The sequence below is a fragment of the Ostrinia nubilalis genome, chromosome 26 (genome assembly GCF_963855985.1).
Source record: "Ostrinia nubilalis chromosome 26, ilOstNubi1.1, whole genome shotgun sequence".
NCBI lineage: Eukaryota > Metazoa > Arthropoda > Insecta > Lepidoptera > Crambidae > Ostrinia > Ostrinia nubilalis.
In genome coordinates, this window is record NC_087113.1 from 8873259 (window position 1) to 8892220 (window position 18962).

Here is an 18962-nt window from a genome sequence, read left to right on the forward strand (position 1 = left end):
TTTATTATTAAACTTAAAATTTCGTTAAGTTGATTATCCCGTCTTTCCAGGCACATGTGCATGGTGATGCGAGGGGTTCAGAAGATCAACAGCAAGACTGTGACGTCAACCATGCTCGGAGTCTTCCGCGACGACCCCAAGACGAGGGAGGAGTTCCTCAACTTGGTCCACACGAAGTGAGCCCGACGCTGTTTGTGTTCGTCCGCAGTTGTTTTTCGATGGTCTTTTGTTTTTTTTCTGTTTTCTTTTGTCTTTTTTTGTATTTTTCCCGTTTTTTCTTTTGTTTTTTTTATTTTCCCATTTTTTCTTTGTTTTTCTTTCTTTTTTGTTATTTTTTTAGTGTTTTCTTCAATTTTAGAGTTCTTTTTAGGCATTTTTATGAATAATGTTTGCCAATACAGTCTTTTTGATAAGGATGATCAGTTCAACGTTCATTATTGGAACTGCAATTTATGTAAAATGCATCTAGCTACTAAACTAGCACTTTTACATTAATAAGAGTGCGGTTACGTTAACCAGATTGTTAAAGTTGCTTTGTATAAAAAGAGACTTGTGTTTAAAAATATTATTCAAGCAAACAATTTACAAATACTGTAATTTGATATAACGACATAATTTCAACTGCTAAGAATTCAGATTAGAAAATCAACATACATTTGAAGGCTATGTTATTTAGTACAAAGTTTTTTTGTTTGTCTGAAAAGCCACATTGTGTTATTGAATTAATTTTAAACAGAGCATTGAAAAATAACTCTCAAGAACACATTTTTATTTAATTTTAAATTATAGTTTAATGCAGCTTTTTCCTAAATAAATATGGCGTAAGCCTAAGTAAATAAATAAAAACAAAATGGCCTATGGAGGGGGTGCCAAATTGTTATTTTTCTCGAATTTTATATTTATTAGTTAATCACTTTGAAAATATTGAACATACTCTGAAACTTATTTATTTTATTTTTAATATTTTGAGACAAAATCGAATATAATTAACAATAAAATACATTCCTTTCCACACACAGTATTTTTTATAAAATAATATAATTAATAAGTATACCTAAAGGAATCAAAACTGCCTTAGTTGTTAATATTATTTTAATATTATTATTTTGCAATTATATATTTTATTTAGCAAAGCTTTGCAATGAGCTTTTTCTCTTTTACGCTCAGAAATATAAAAGTTTTATGAATTTACACGAACAGATAAAAATTATATTGTGTAAATTAAAATATTTACTTAACAATACAAATTATATTTTATGATAAATAAATTTTATTGCGATTTTTGGTGAATGTGGTAGAAATATATTGCCCAAATCTACTGCATTGTCCAAAAAAAAACTGATTTACATTTGTTAAGAGACCAGTACAAGGAGCGTCATTCACTTAGACTTTTAACAAAAAAAATTAGATTAATTTTTTGAGGACCAAATTTTTTTTAACAAAAATCTCAAGCGACATGGCTGACGCTAGACATTTTTGTGAAAATCCTTTTTATGATATTTTTGTGTAAATCATTTTATTAATGATTGTACCATAACGTTGCCTTAGCTGCTAAATTGTGAAAATAAGATTTTTGATATGTTTATGTAATCTTTATAAAATGTGTAACTCGGATAGTTATCTGATTTTATGAATAAAAGTTTTTATTTTAAGTTGAAATGGTTTTTTTATTTCATGCTATGTTCTGTGTTTGCTTTGTTGTACTTTGTAAGTATATAAATACAAAGTATAAAATGATTAGTTCATGTTTTAACCAGAAACTAGTTTTAAGCACTTTAATAAATTAGAAAAAGTTTTGGTGAAGATTTTCGTGCCTTGATGAAAAACAAATTCATATTAACAAACAAATTAATACTACCGAATCTTAAGAATGGTCTAAGTTAATTTTAAAGGGTGTAAATTGAACCGGCTTCTTTTTAATAGCATTTTTGTCCTCTAAAAATCTACATATAATTGTCCTCTGAATTACTAAGTCAGCCACTATCAATGCGTGAAACATCAAAACTTATGACTCGCCCTTTATTCTTTGATCATCAAAAAGTACCTAAAATTGTCGTCTAATAGTAAATTGGCAACTATCTAAATATAATAACTCAAAGGTGACTGACTGACTGACTGACATAGTGATCTATCAACGCACAGCCCAAACCACTGGACGGATCGGGCTGAAATTTGACATGCAGGTAGATGTTATGACGTAGCCATCCGCTAAGAAAGGAATTTATGAAACTCCACCCAGCAGCGGCAGCTTGTTTCCTCATAATTTGAAAATGTGAGGCAGAAATGTTTATGTTTTACAAAACTTTGAAGAGCTATCTCGAAAACTATACAAAATATCGAAGAACTTGACTGAATAAATTAGCAAATTGAATTAGTTTTCATTTTATCGGTCATTCTCACGATTAGGCGTTCTCAGCCTAATTACCACATTTTTGAAATTTGGCTTAATTGACTTAAACGCATTTAAATATGAAACACATGAAAAGTACGAATTAAACAATCGTTAAGGCGTCAAATTATTCCAAGCGGTTTTCGCGTAAATGAGACCCAAAAATTTTATGGTCACGGTAATTAGATAAGGCTAATACTTAATCTAACGGTAATTAGAAAAAATATGTAAAATAGCAAGAAAACAAATCTTGCATTGATAAATTTGTATATTATAAATATATAGCGTCATAAAAAACGCTGTAGGTACACTTAATAACCCTTTGAAAAAAGGAAAACACTAATTTCTATTATTTATTGTATCAAGATATTTTCAGTATACTGCAATAATCGAGGCTATAACAGGAACACTTAGTTTCGGCCAGAAGGGGCTACGTGTCACATTTCATCAGAATCTTAATCATCATTTATTTGATTTCAATGTGGTACAAAAGATTTAACGTACAGATAATGGATCAGGAGATCTCACAAATTTGATTTTTCGGATATGCATATATCGAAAAATTTATTAATGATTTAAGTGATTTTTCCTCTTTTTAATCTATCTGCGATCAGCCATCACCCATTATCAGATTAAATTGAATTTTTAATAATGACAGTTCCAGCTCAGCATATCCCATGATTTGTCACCTCGATTCTTTTACAATAAGTTTTCAGGTTGATGCTATTCGCTTTCTCCTGAGCCTAAATGCAGAATTCTTAGAATTTAGAAGGGATGCAGCAAATAGATTGCATGAAGGTCTAGTCTTTGGTTTTACAGGATTTTCCACACCCTCTTTGACGTTTGGTATCACTTCAGTGGACTTTGTAAACCAAGGTGCACAGCTCAAGATTTTTAAAACTTTATTTTGAAAACGTTAAAGTATTTCTACATTTGCGAGACTAAGTCGATGCCATGTTTACATGGGTTTTAGGATCCATTTGTATATAGTTTGTTCTCCAAGCTTCTTCTGTCCAGTACCCATTGCATATCACGAAGTTTTTTCTATGCATAACAAAGCAGGTAGGATGCAGTTTTGGATGGTACAAAGTGCCTATACACTCTTGCCTTGAAAAGTCACATTGTCTGTTGATTTGTTCTCTGTTGTTCTTAATGTGATCACGCCAGGTAAGTGTTACTGTTGGAAAATCTCATCTTCTTAGGGCAAAGGTAGGTATTATGGATAGATGTTAATGGTATTATATTAGAATTAATTAATTATTTAAGATGTTAATATCAATTATACTAATAGTAAAAATAAATATCTGGTACGAGACATGTTTCATGCAGGGGTGACATCTCCTGGCCATCAGAAAGACCCGATTTCACTCCAGGTAACTTCTTTTTGTGGGTTAATAATATACTCTTAAATCCAACAACCATGCAGCAACTGAAGCTGAACATTCGTCATGAAATCGAATCTATTCCGAGGTTACTCTAACGAAAGTTTTTTTAAATTTTGATTGTCAGATTGGAAGAAAAGTCCGTACAGTTGTTATGCAAAAGTCTAGGTATATTTCATATTTTATCATCATACTTATTCAGTCGTGAGTGCAATTTGTAGGTAATAATTTCATACAACGGTGATTATAAATATACGGTAATTAGTACATGGAAATTATAAAACGATAGTTTTTCTTCAAAATTTCCAAAATCTTCAGCGTATGCAAATACTGTCTTACTACAACGTATGAAGGCCAAAGTACTGAATCTATTTAAATTAACAACGTGGATCTACCTTCAAAAATCGAGTATAAAAATAAGGACATGGTAAATAGAAAAATAGAAAACCAAAGATATGGTAATTATACTCTTACGCAATTCATCGACGGTACGCCAACGCAATAGACGTCTACTTGCTAATAGGTCTTAGAACTAACTAAGGGCTCGCGCCGCGCGCGTAAATGATGTGTCAAATATTATTATTTAGGCTTGTGTGCCCAAAAACAGAAAACGTCACGGGAATTAGGACTTTCGCTCGGACAAGCAGTTTTTTAATTCTAATTATTTACAGAATGGTTCTATTGAATAGATATTTTGCTATGCGTAAGACAATCTTTTGTACTCTTTAAAATGTTGAATGGAGTAAACCAAATCTATACGACATAAAAATTACAGCCAAGTTTTAACATTAAGTCGGTGTGCGGACGCGTCACGGTAATTAGAGAATAGAGGTTCATGAAATTAATTAAGTCACAAATACTTAAAATAGAGGCCTATGATTTAATGCACAACTGGATGGGGTTGTTAAGTAACGTATAAAAATACTTGCATGTCTCTAATTTGTCATTTTTAACGATTTAACAGCCCGGACACGCAAAAACTAGCTCATCTGAGAATGGCCGTTATAGAAACAGTTTAATTTTTAATTTTATTTAGTACCTACTTTTAACGACAAAAGTTTTTTTTTTAATTTTTTATAGAATTTTTTTTCTTCCAATTACTTATTGTAAAGAAAACGTAATAACTTTTAAACTAAAAGGTATATCCTGATAAAATAAAAACAGTATAATAATGCTAAATAACAGGTAATACTAAAAAAATACATAAAATACACAAAAAAGGCCAACAAATAATAAAAAATGATACTTTTTGAAAAAAATCTGCTTTTAAATTCGTGTTTTTTTGGTTATTTAATAAATTTCTCTAAAAAATGCCCCTATAACCGGTGGTTTTTATTCAAAAAATTTTTGACCTCTTATTTGTCGATAAAAATAGGTCTAGTTTCATCTATTTTCATATTATTATGTACACTTTAACGTGACTAACACTGTATTTCATAGTCACGTCATAACAAGGTGATATTTTGTCTGACGGTTAAAAAACAGGTAAATCTAAGTATAAAAAAATAATCGATTCAGTGTCAAAGGTCTGAATGATAATAAAATCCTACGAAATATATTTTTATGTAAAATGTAGCCAAGATTTAGACCATTTCATGGCTCACACTATAAATAAATAATCAGATCTCAAGTTTCTAACTCTACACACCTCTGTGGTCTAAAATCCAAAGAGTTATGCAATTGAAACTTTATAATGCATAACATTACTATTTATTTATTATTTATTTATTTATTTATATGGCATACCAACAACATATAATATATTATACTCTTATGATTAACATTTATGAAGATAACATTTCTGATATATATGTCACTTAAGGGTAAGCACAACATTCAGACGGTTTTCTTTTAAATTACATATTATTTAAGAGATTTAAAACGAATACAAAAGCGACTCGCTAAACTAAAAAAAAAACAATAATAACAAAAAAAAGTGTGCCCTACATCGCAGAACTTAAGTGCTTATGCAATTTATCTTTAAATTTAGGGTGCTTATCGTAAAATAATCAATCTAAATCCCGAACCTTGCTCTGCAGTGTGTTGTAGTCATTAAGGAGTCTGTACATAGAAGATTGACGACCCAAATTGGTTTTCGTAGCCGGTATCTTGAAAATCTTGGTGATTATTTGTCTAGGATATCTGTATGGTATGGAGAGGCAGATACGCTGAAGGAGACTGCTACACCTCACCTGACCATTCAAAAGCTTGTGCAAAAAACACATGCTTAAAAGAAGTCTACGGTCGCTGAGAGAAGACATTTTGAGCTTGTCGAGGCGCTGTTGATACTATTGACATCATATCCCGAGAACATTGTTTAAATCTGGTAAAATTCAAAACCAAATTATGAGGGTCCAAAAAAACGGTTTACCTCCGCCATATCGAATAACAAATGATCGAAAATCAAAATATCGAACACGTTTCATCGAACGATTAAAATATCGAATTTACAAATGATCGAACGATCAAAATAAACGAATGATTAAAATATTGAAAGTTGATCTTATGTCACTATAGTTAATAGGAAGATGGAGGTAAGGGTTCCTTGTTGACTAACGGCACCCTAAAGTGGGAAATAAAAAAATGTGTATATGAATTATATTTTATTTACAATAATCATAAATGAAATTTAATTAAAACCTCTAAAATATTGATTTTCAATATTTCAATCATTCAATATTTTGAACGTTCGATCATTTGTAAATTCGATATTTTGATAGTTCGATGAAACGTGTTCGATATTTTGATTTTCGATCATTTGTTATTCGATATGTGGCCATATCACAAAATATAAATATGGCGGAGGTAACCCCAAAACCCAAAAAACCGACGAAATGCTTCGAGAAAAGATTCTTCTTCGCACGGCTCATCTTGGCAGGGACACTTCCGTGCCCCTAAAAAAAACTTGATGACATCATTAACAGTGATAAAATTTAGTATTTAATTCGTCTGCATATGTAATCCTCATCACTTTGGCTACTGCTAAAAAGGTAAGTCGTTATGTTCTTTATTTCTTTAAAATTACATTTAATCCACTCAATAAAGTATTATAAATATAGGGAAATACGTGGAACACAATTTCTGACTTCGTGACTTTATTCAGACTAGTTAGGAGGTGAACATCTCAAAAGTCCCTGCCCTTAGCCCTTGTGCCGGCGGGGACATCGCATTTTTGGACATCAATACCGTTTGAGGTTTTTTTTTGGGTAAAATTGAAGATAATGTTTATCTTGCAAATCTCAACACATGAGTGTTAATGTAAAATAGTTTTCGAGTAATGAGGGGTCTAAAGTAGATCCAAGTGGTTCGTCTAAATATACACACGGTGCAGTCCCCTCCCTGGAACTTGGCTAAACACGCTCCCGTTCAGTTGTTCACCTCGTAGTCCAAACAAAGGTACGCAGTCACAAAATGTGTTCCAACCGCTTCCCTCTACCATTAAAGCATTCATTCACTGGACTAAGGTAGGTATTATGTGATTGGAGTATACAGGGTGGAAACGATAAGTGATCTCATTCGATTATTTCTAAACTATACAAGATATCAAATGGATCCAGTTTATTTTGTAACCTATTATTGGTACCGTTGGATAGAGCTCGTGAAGCACTTTCAGGATCAGTAACCAGTTTTTTAATATCTTGTATAGTTTTTAATATTATGTGGTTTTACTAAATGTATGGAAGCTGGAAACATTGAATTTTCAGATGGATCCAGTTAATTCTGTAACCTATTACTGATACCGTTAGAAAGAGCTCGTGAAGCACTTTCAGGATCAGTAACCAGTTTTTCGATATCTTGTATAGTTTAGAAATAATCGAGTGAGATCACTTATCGTTTCCACCCTGTATAGAGCAATGGCAAAGACGTTCATCATGAGATCCTTCTATCTCCACTTCAAGAGCATAACTCTGTAATTTGAGTTTTTGGTTCACTAAAAACGTCGTGGCCCATTGCCATGAGCATCACTATAATATTGGAGAAGGGAGCACTGCTCAGTACACTTATTTTGTTTCTTGATTATTGTTATTTTACCTATGTGCTACGGTTATGGACATTACCTTTTTATCTCTTTGTGATGTGCTTTGTAATAAATGTTTCTTTTTCTTTCTCATTCTATTACCAAAGGTAAAAATGGAGAATTAACCATGACTACTAAGCCATGTGGCTCCGGCCAAAGCCTGATCACGTTTGTCATTACATTTATATAAAAAAGTTCAATTGCAATTATTAAACAAATAACCTATTTCGGAGCAATTTCTTAATATTACACTTATCCACCTCGCCTTTCTTTGACTTTAAGATACACAATAACTACAAATTGATTCTTCTTCTAATTAAGATTTTGCTTCTTTTCAGGCATAATGAATACACAAGTCGCCATAACGATTCTTCTGCTGGTGGGCTTGGTCACAACTGTGCACAGTTCCAACGTCAACAATGAAGATGCAGTGGTTTACCCGCGAAAGAATTATATTATGAAGATCGTGGTCCCATTAAACTCGATGACCCTTAACGATACAGATAACAAATACTTATTTTATATTGACGCTCAAAAGGGACTGTACGTGGAGAAGAATGGTGAGGTCACGAAGCTTCTTACAAATGTAGTTGATATCGCCGCCACCATGTACAACAGCACCAAAGTTTACTTAGCAGCGACAGACGGCATTTACACCTTCAAAGCTAAAGACAGAATAGCAGAGAAGTACGGTTCTTTGACTGACAACGTGATTAGCATCGCAGTGACTAGTGATACAGAAGAAATCTACATCATAACTAAAGAAAAAGTCCTTTATAAGGTTACTGATGGAGGAAATAGTAAAGTTGAAATCGCTAATGTAAAAGACGCGCTTGGGATGGCGTTGGATGGAATGAATAACCTGTATTTTGTCGACGGCAAAAAGCAGGTCTTTGTAAGAAGCACTGATGGTATTGTGACTAAAGTGAAGGGGTTGCCAGAGAATCCTACAGTTGTAAAGCTGATCAAAGGTTTCGGTAGTAGTATGAGCGTCTCTCTTTTTATAGACAACATCATGTACAGAGTATATTTTAATGGGACCTCTGAATTCGCAAATTTCAACTCCTTTAACACGTTGAGTGCGAAACCAGGTCTATAGACCTTGTGTACGTCTCGCTTACCGTGCGGCTAAGAAAATTATAGTCTTCCTTGTCGTGCGAAAGGCATAACTTCAATTGGGTCCGGTGTAGGAAAGTGATGAATATATATCTATGATGTATTCTTAAAATAGAATCCAATGATGTACCAACCTTAATACCAGGTTTTTAGACCTGGTACCGCACGGAAGTAATAAAATGTCTTCACAATGCGAAACCAGGTCGAAGCACCTTGTACCCTGCGCACCTGGTACCGCACCCCACGCTAGCTTCGTGCAGCCAGTGTTGCCTCGCATTCGTAAGAAACGCACATGTCGACATGGCGTCAAGAGAAACAAACAAAATCAAAACTGCAAATTGATTATAATTTAATTTGCTACACGATTTATTGCTAATTTAAATAATGTTTTTCGTGATAAACATTTGAAGTTGTAACTAAATGTTTTTAAATAATATGTTTTCTTTAAATATAGCTTATTTAAGTATTTATGCACGTATGTCTTATTTGTAAAATATTTAGACTAAATTATTAAAACATCTTTGTTTGTTACTTTTTTAATTTTTAATAAAACTTAATTTAAACTATCGATATTTGTATTTCACATCCCTAGAATACCCACCAGACTTCCCTACTTCAGTGCGGCACAGGGTGCATAAGCCTTGTATTTTGAATATAGCTATAATTTTTATACTAAACAAGTTATTCACGAACGCCTTCAGGTGTATGTCAATTAATGCATTATAATTAATATTCAAAGAAAAAAAACACAATATCTATTAACATGAAGCCAAAAATAAATTTAATATATCTTAAATATTACAAGGTCTTTAAGCCTTGTGCCGCCACAATGTAAGTTTTAATACCAGGTTTACTGACCTTGTACCGAAGGAATGGAAAGTATTAGAAAGTTACTGCCGCAGCAAAGGTGTTAATATGGATACTGCTAAGTCGCGTCACTGCAGCCTCATCAACGTGGACACACACACAGAGACACATACAAATACGGTTACATACACGAGCACAAAAGGCAACTGTACATGCCCAAGTGCAAATGCCACTTTGGTTCAATAAATTCTGTCAAATAGTATCTAATATTGTTTTAAACTGTGTTGGAAGTGTTGGAACCAAATAAATTATTTTTTCTTTCTATCTAAATGAACACTTTTCAAATGCATATAAATCATTAGTTTTATTTATCATTTACCATTTTTAGGGTTCCGTAGTCCTGACAAGGAACCCTTATATTATATAAAAATGCACTAGATAAGGAGGGATTGATTTCAACTTTGAAGCAAATCACCAGTAAAATAACTTTCTACCCCTTTTTAACATAGTTAGGGGATGCATTTTAATAAAATACGAAACACGTCTTCCATTAATTCTGTTCAATAATGTTTAAGCAAAATTTGAGGTAAGTAGATTGGACGAAGGAATCACGTTATCCCATACAAATTTTGCTTAATTAATTTAAGCTTGAGCACTAGATGGGCTGGCACTGACTTGAACGTGAACTTTTTTTTTTATTAATTTATTTCATTTAGTAGACTAGTACTTGTTGTTGCCACCGGAGTTGGACAGTACCTAAGTACATTGAGACTATATTTTTCCATGTTGAGTATAAGGTTTACTTGAAATATCGACAGCTAAAAAGTATCACCTAACCTACGAAGTTTTACCTTCCATCATGAGCTCACCTTAATAACCTGTAAACCTGAAAGTTAAATATTTTAAGAATTATTCTCCAACTCCTTAGCATTAAGGGCCATCACATTACCATGCAAAAAATACAAAACGCAAACGTGGTCGCCCCAAGCAAACTTGGCGGCGCACTGTAGCAGACGAGGCGAAGAAAATCGGCAAGACCTGGAGCGAGATCAAGCGCGAAGCTCAAGACCGAACGCGATGGAGGACTGTTGTGGACGCCCTCTGCCCCATCTAGGGGACATAGGACCTTAAGTAGTCAAGTCGTTTATCATTGGGTGTCTTGGGTACAACTCGTTGGAAGTTAGGAGGTCTATGCAACAAATTGTTTCTATCCTTAAACTGCTACATGGCAGGCTTAACATGACTGGCTTATTCAATGAATTACTGAGGCTGTTCACACCCAACAACTACACTCGAAGTCAAATAAATCACACCTCCTGCGACAAGCAGTTTCAAACGTATACATCCCCACTTCCCACCATAATTGGTACCATTTGAAAGCCTAGTTCTAAACTTCATTTCATTAAAAGAAAGGTTTTTGCCCCAAAAACGTGTCTTTAGAAGGATCCAGTGTCTCTTCTTAAGAGTAGGCGCACACCGTTGATTTTTAGTTGGCCGATAGTTGTGCCCGATTTTAATTTGTATGTAGAATCGGCCAAATCGAATCGGCGTAGTGCGCACTCCCATACATGCCCATACTGATCAACTGCCCGACTAAACTATCGGCCGACGAAAAATCAACGGTGTGCGCCTACTATAAAGCAACAGGTAGTTACGCTTGAGCTAACTTTTATGGTTATAAAACTGTTAAATTGGGATTAACCTATATCCATCCTTATCCATCTGTTAAAGAGGACACGTGAGATCACTAATTGGTTTTATAACCACAGAAAATGATCTAATTGGTCCCAGAGGTGTGCCCAAAGTGAGGCAAGTTTTCGGGTCCGTGGCCGAGTCCCCCAGTATTCGACGCACCCGTGGTCGACGCCCCCGGTCAGTGAAATTTGATTTAAAGCAATTTTTAATTAAATGTACAGTCAGGCACAAAAATGTTTATAAACGAACTATGTAGTTTGTGCCCGCGATGTCCCTATCTATAAACTCATGAAGTTTGTCTAACCTTCCGCCAGACACCCTGTATAATAACAATTAAATAACCAGTCTTTAAAATAACTCTACTCTCTCTACATTTAACTAACTACAAATAAAAGTTGAAATTATAAAAGTTTTATTAAGTAGGTTATTTATAAACAAAAATTAAAAACAACATTTTAATTTTTGTAATAACAACAAAATTATTATATTTTTCATTACTTTTCGTTGACTGTACTTAGTGCAAAAGCCGAAAAAAATATGATATTAAATTAATTTAAATCGGGGGCGTCGACCACGGGTGCGTCGAACACTGGGGGACTCGGTCACGGACCCACGTTTTCAAGTCACATTTTATGATATCATTGTTTATAAAAAATGTAATGTGTTTTTCTTTAAGTTTATTTATTGGGCTTTAAAATAACACTAATATTGGTGCCCCACCAATGGTGGGGCATCATGATTGTGTCAGAAGAATATCTTTAAACTTATTGTTGCGGGAGGTGCGATTTATTTGACGCCGAGTGTATTTATTTTGCTTTCTTACTTTCCAATGGTGCGATTTCAAGCTTTTACCTGAATAATCTGAAGTTAATGATAAAAAAATATCTATTTGAAAATAGAACATTTTGTAGGTACATTGAATGAAAAAGTACATTGTTTTACTTGCAAATATAGATTTTGTCATTCATACTTTATGTCAAATTACATTAGAAGAATTATATCACACAAGAAAGTTTAATAACATTATAGTAAATTCAAACAACAACAAAAAAGAATACACAATACATACATTGTTATTACAATGAATACAAAACTGACAAAAAAAATTAAGATTATACCCGTTAAGTGTGACACTTAGTTAAATATTAAATAACCTACATTAAAAAAACAACGTATACAACGTGCTCTTTTTGATTTCCTGAAACTCTAGGGTAATAATAAGAGCACTTCAAAGAATGGAATGGCATTACATTTTTTGTTAAATTCAACAATTTGTTTCGACTTATTTTTCATACGAAATTATTTAAAAACTTAATTTTTCACTGAATTAATTCATAATTTACATACACTTATCAATAAAAAGCATTCAGGGACTGGGTAGTCAATGCGAAAAAACGCTCAACGGTTGGAATGTGCAGGTGTCAAAATGTCCATACGGACCGGCTGTTAGTGTGGCAAAAAGTATGAACGTCGAAATGAGCAATGGTTAAAATGATCTGAAGTTAAAATGTCTTCGGGTTTATTTGAACAAGCGTCTTATTGTATAATAGCTAACGTGAACACGTGTTTAAATGCATCAAGGTAAAAATGTCCAAAAAATCTTTATTGACTAGACTACAAGAACATTGAACATTTTGACATTTAATTTTATTAATTTATTCATGAGCACAATATATCAGTTGATAATTTTATCTATCACACCTTTTGTTGTACTTGTATTTTGTGATGTGTACCATTTGTCACTAAGCCATTGTAACCATGGTAACAATGTACATTTTGGCACTGGGACTTTTTGACGTTCATACTTTCTGCCACACTAACAACCGGTCCGTATGGACATTTTGACACCTGCACATTCCAACCGTTGAGCGTTTTTTCGCATTGACTACCCAGTCCCTGAATGATAAAAAGTCTGCACAAAAAGACTAGGTGACAATTTTGAAAAAAAAAACTAGATTGATGATACTATAATCTAAATCAACTAGGTATCTTCTAAATCTAGAATCCACAATATCTTCAAAAATATGGTTTTAAAAACACATATTCCTAAGACTCTTTAACTAGTTTTTATTTATAGAATACACCCCTAAAATTTCCGGAAAACAAAAGGAGCACGTTGTATAAATGTTATTAATGTAAATTAAATAACAATGAAACTAATTGCTGTAACTTTTTATTAGCCACATAGCCCGTACTTGTATATTTTCTTGTTGCGTGCTAAGTAGAACAAACAGGTCTCAAAAGATATAGCAGTAGGTGAAATAGAGAAGGTCGTATTATGGAACTCAGTGGTTCCATCAACATTAATTACGTACACTTTGTCGTCAACAAAAATAGGTGCTGCATAATTTTCACATCTGAACAACTTTACAACTGAAGTATTCTCTGGCAACCCCGTCACTTTAGTCACAATACCATCATGGCTTCTGACAAAAACCTGCTTTTTGCTGTCGATAAAATACAGGTTGCTGAACAAATCGAACACCATATCAACCGCGTCTTTAACTTCAGTAATTTCTACTTTACTGTTGCCTTCATCAGTGACTTTAAAGAGGACTTTATCTTTAGTTATGATGTAGATTTCCTGTGTCCCATTAGCCACTGCAATGCTGATGACGTTGTCTGTCAAAGATCCGTACTTCTCTGCTGTATTCTTTTCAGCGTTGAAGGTGTAAATGCCGTCTGTTGCTGCCAAGTAGACGGTGCCATTCGAAGATTCGGCGACATCTGCCCCGTTTGCGAAAAGCTTAGTGACTTTCTGATTCTTTAACACGTACAGCCCCTTCTGAGCTTCTATAAAGAAGACGTAGAAGTCAAAACTGCCATCATTTTTCTTGGAGTTAAATTTCATTGGGACAGAAATCTTCGTGATTTCATTCTCGCCGGTGTAAACGACCGAGTTTTCATTGAACCAGTTCTTGTCGACTGTAAAACACTCGGCTGTGAGCAAACCCACCAGCAGAAGAATCGTTATGGTGGCAAGAGTATTCATTATGCCTGAAAGAAAAAAAAAAAGATTAGTGAAACGGAAATAATGAGTTTAAATAGGTTAGATTGTATCAAGGTCATAAAAAGGTGGAAATTGGTGAAGTAGTAGGAAATTAGCACAAAATAGCAGTGTAAAACAATATTCTCTTATGTACGTGTGGACTGAGTGATCCTAATAAATAACTGGTTATTCTTCTTTGCTGTTACCATGTCCTCTACCAATATTATCGGGACTTAATGAAACCGCTTAACAATTTGTAGTATCTGTTTATTACATAAACTGTATTTGGTACATCTTTCAAATTAATTTTATCTCTCAAAACTCTCGGGAGGTCAAGTACTTAAAGCGATATGGTCAGGTCACCCTACTCAATGTGGAAAACATTAGGATTGTAACAAATGAGTTATCTAAATCTAAATAAGTATATAAAAGGAGAAACTGACTGACTGACATAATATCAACGCACAGCCTAAACGGCTAAACGTAGGCACTTGAAATTTGGAAGGGACGTAGCTTAAGTACCGTAGAGGTGCACTGAGAAAGGAATTCCCGAAATTCCCACGGGAACGGGAATTAGCGGGAAAATCCTTTTGTATGAAAAATCTAAACCGCTAAAGTTAGACGCTCGAAATTTGGCATGCAGGTACCTTAGTAAACTTAAAGCTTAGTCACAACAGGATATTGCAAAATTCCCACGGGAACGGGAGTTAGCGGGAAAAAACATTTGTATTAAAAAAATTAAACCGCGTAAGATAGATGAAGGGGGTTAAACAGGATCCACGCGTACGAAGTCGCGGGCGGCCGCTAGTTTTTTAAATAGGGACAATATTATTTGATCCTCTAAAAACTAAGTAATTGATCTTTTTTGTATGTGCACTTTTAAAAATAAATGATGTATTTTATTATATTTTATCTTTATATTAATTATTGGGTCTATATTAGTTGATCTACAGATAAATTATGAATGATCTTCATTTAAGGTAACATAATATTTATGTTTAACATACTCTTTTAATATTTGGTAAACAAAAATAATATTTGATCCTCTTTTTTAGTTATTGATCTTTAATTTTGTTAATTTGATGATTTTTAAATCAAGTTTGCCTTTTAATATTGATCACCTAATAAACACATTTCGATCTATGTATAACTTAACTTTAAAATATATTTGATCTAACTAAAAATATTATTGGTTAATATTTTTAATTAAAAAATATCTTTTAATTTACGCGGTACTCTGTGATTGAGTGACAATCGTCCGTCATTGGTACTGAGTTGGCCAAGCGCTTAGCGGCCAATAAGCAAGCAGAATGGTACATTGCCATGTTTGTTTAAATTACAAGCTTTGCTTAGTTTGGGACTAGAGGCGCTATGTAAAATAATTACTTACTTCTGTCATCCCTGAACCCGACATCATAATTTTTACCTCTTTATTTTTTTTTCAAATCGCAAGGTTGATTTTCTCTTAGTATACCAATCTCGACCGTGATCAGTGACCATAAAGTCTGTCAACGGGTCGATTAGACACGATAAAAGCACTAAACGATATTTGTTTACTTTTAGTGCGACATCGGGTCGTAAGGACCTAATAAGTTTTTTTTTCCAAATATTTACTGTGTTTGACGAAACAATTGCAAAACAATAATAATATGTATCTTTCGTACTACTGAAAAGACCGAATATATCCATTCCGCACCAACGCATCCAGCACCTAAGGTCAATTCGACCCGATAACGCAGTGTGAACGTGTTAAGTATGCTTTTTTAATAAAAAATAAATCTTTGAACATCAAGCCTTTAAATAGTTTCCATCCTTTGACTACAACTTAATAAAAATAAGTACCATAACATAATTATTTTGAAGATTATTTCATTTATACAAAAAAAATATTTATACAAATCGAATTATTTAAAAAAGTATCACAATATTAAATATTTGGTGCTCATTTCTCTTATTTTTGAGGACCAACAAGTAACGATCAGATATAATTTTTACATTTCAATTTTTTTTTGCGTAGTTCAAAAGAGGTTAAAATATCGATCGATTTCATTTATTTTATGTCTCAAAGAAAGAGGATCAATCATTAAAATAGATGACCATTTAGATTTTTTTATTTGCCGTTTTTGCTAACTTAAAAAGATCATTTAAATACATGCCGTTAATAATTAGGATGAGAACTCACAAATAAACTTGATAAATCAAATTAATGAAAGAAAAGCATAGTAGGAATTGAAATGAGTATAATTTATTATAATACTTATTTCAATTCTAAATCTAAATCTAAATTCAATTTTACATCTGTTTCAACTCAACTAACATAGTTTTTAAGTGCAATTGTTATTAACAAACTGAGTCCTAGTAACTTGAATAAAGAATGATTTATTATTATTATTATTATTATTATAGTGAACTCGACCTACCTTTTTAGCAGTTCCCACTAAAATGATAAGTAATAGGTCTACTGATGAATTAAATACAACTTTTTATCACTATGAGACTAGGCGCGAAAGGGTGACTATGTTACCGGCAATGTATATAATTTAGGTATTCTATACAATACCTTGGTAATCAAATTAACACTGTCATTTTTTGTTGCAAAATCTAGTCACAGTGATAATTTTATAGTAAAAATGCAACATAATAGTTTAAAATATTATACAACCTAGGTAATGTAATTAATTAATGAAATTGCTGGGCCAAGAATTATTACTAGTTAAGAAATTTTATGATACATGAGTTAAATGACTATTACTCTTAAACTAACTGATGTATCTTCTTAACCGTTATAGTTTTCCTTAAAAGTTCATGAAAAGCAGTATTATTACTATTTTTTTCAGATTTTTCAAGCCAACAGTTTAGTTTTAAAAGGGGGGACGCCCTACTCGAAAAAAATGGCACTTTAAACTTTAATAATTTGCAAACAGATCCCTAAATCGAAAACTAGTCTTAAAAACCCCTAAACCACTTTAAAAGACCTATCCTATTGTTATAAACAATAATACTGTAAAGTTTCATCAAAATCCGTTCAGTAGTTTTTGCGTGAAAGAGTAACAAACATCCAGACATCCAGACATCCATTCAAAAACTTTCGCATTAATAATATTAGTAATTAGTAAAATTATCATTAAATTTTGTATTATCAGTAGGTACTAAGATCAGGACCTTTGTCGCCGACTGATAATTAATTTTGCGATATTACGGAATAGTTAGAAATATAAATTTCACAAATGTTTCAAATCAATTCAACAGACATGTTTTACTAGCTTTCCGCCCGCGGTTTCGCCCACATGGTATTTTGTCTGTCACAGAAAATTTTAACCGCGCGCGTCCCTGTTTCAAAAACCGATAACAACTAACCTATGTCCTTCCCGGGACTCAAACTATCTCTATGCCAAATTTCATCAAAATCGGTTCAGTGGTTTAGGCGTGAAAGCAAGACAGACAGACAAACAGACAGACAGAGTTACTTTCGCATTTACAATATTAGTATAGATTTCGGGCTAGGGCTTGTCCCACGGAAACATTCCGTTTTCTGCAGAAAATGTTTTTTACGGAATCCCGTTTAGTAGGAGGTACCTATACAGTGTGAGTCTATAAAGTGCACATCTGGAAATGGGTGAAGAAACTAGACCTATTTTTATCGAAGGAAAAAATTACAAAATACAGGTTGTTAGGTAAATGGGTATATGAGCCGATACTAGCCTATGTTAAAAATGGTATAGTGAAGTCAGAAAATTAATATCATCATTTTGTTTTTTTTAAATGTTCATACAAAATAAAATTTATAAAATCAGATTTTCATACAAATTAAAATAATTAAAATGATGATATAAATTTTCTGACTTCACCATACCATTTACATGTCGCACCCTTAATAATATAGGGGCACAACTCAAAATTTTTGGTTTTTTACTTTTTGTACTAGAGAGGCACATTTTCGTCAGTTCTACAAGATGGCATTTACAGAAATCGAAAACAATGATCAGATAAAAGAGTTCTACATTTTGTGCCCCTTCCATACTTTCGTCTATCTTCCCGCTAGAAGGGCTGAATCAGAGACATGCCGATATTTGTCGAATCCGGCCCGCGCGACTGTGGTCCAATTTGGAGTTGTGCCTTTGTGTGACAAACTTTTAAGTAAGTGTTAGTGAGCTAAGACTAATTAATTCCATATATTTCTAATAATATGTTACATTTTCATTTTTATTACATTGATAAAGTCCCGTTAATTATAGAAAATTATAAAATATAACTTTAACTTTAGTTAGGCGGACCATGGATGGGTGTTTGTAGTTAAATTTACAACTCTCCTATAAAAGTAATTTGCTTCTTGGTATTAATTTTCTTACCTATTGGTTGATTAGGAGCCTATAGAATGTTTTATCGCGATGCTAAGAAATAAAGCGGTGGTTATGAAATACTTCCCGACAAATAAACTAATGATTAATAAAATAAGAGACATACCTACGTGTTAAGGCTATTAACGTTCGCTCGGGGCTCGTGTTGGCTTTTTTCTTTGTTTATTTTATGAATAAACGCACTAGTCAGCCAAAAGGTGAATTACTT

General features: G+C 33.1%; 3 protein-coding genes across 4 annotated transcripts in view; 2 read left to right on the forward strand and 1 right to left on the reverse strand.

Annotated features, from left to right (window-relative positions):
- The window catches only part of LOC135084676 (GTP cyclohydrolase 1), a 31863-nt gene extending 30204 nt beyond the window's left edge, over window positions 1-1659 (forward strand). For both annotated transcript variants that reach the window (XM_063979450.1, XM_063979449.1), the window contains one exon: window positions 51-1659. In XM_063979450.1, the coding sequence (XP_063835520.1) occupies window positions 51-180 (130 nt within the window). In that variant the 3' untranslated portion in view covers window positions 181-1659. The remainder of the gene's footprint in view (window positions 1-50) is intronic.
- A 4883-nt stretch (window positions 1660-6542) lies between these two features.
- LOC135084523 (uncharacterized) lies at window positions 6543-9254 on the forward strand. The gene is made up of 2 exons (XM_063979293.1): window positions 6543-6761; window positions 8128-9254. The coding sequence occupies exon 2, from the start codon at window positions 8133-8135 to the stop codon at window positions 8886-8888; it is 756 nt and encodes a 251-aa protein (XP_063835363.1). The 5' UTR covers window positions 6543-6761; window positions 8128-8132; the 3' UTR covers window positions 8889-9254.
- A 3086-nt stretch (window positions 9255-12340) lies between these two features.
- Window positions 12341-16866, reverse strand: LOC135084354 (uncharacterized). Its single transcript, XM_063979132.1, has 2 exons — window positions 16817-16866; window positions 12341-14404 (listed from the first exon to the last, which is right to left on the reverse strand). The coding sequence occupies exon 2, from the start codon at window positions 14397-14399 to the stop codon at window positions 13584-13586; it is 816 nt and encodes a 271-aa protein (XP_063835202.1). The 5' UTR covers window positions 14400-14404; window positions 16817-16866; the 3' UTR covers window positions 12341-13583.
- Between the last annotated feature and the right edge of the window lie 2096 nt (window positions 16867-18962).

Coding starts and splice junctions, on each gene's coding strand:
- LOC135084523 (XM_063979293.1), top strand. CDS start 8,133: ATGAATACACAAGTCGCCATAACGATTCTTCTGCTGGTGGGCTTGGTC.
- LOC135084354 (XM_063979132.1), bottom strand. CDS start 14,399: ATGAATACTCTTGCCACCATAACGATTCTTCTGCTGGTGGGTTTGCTC.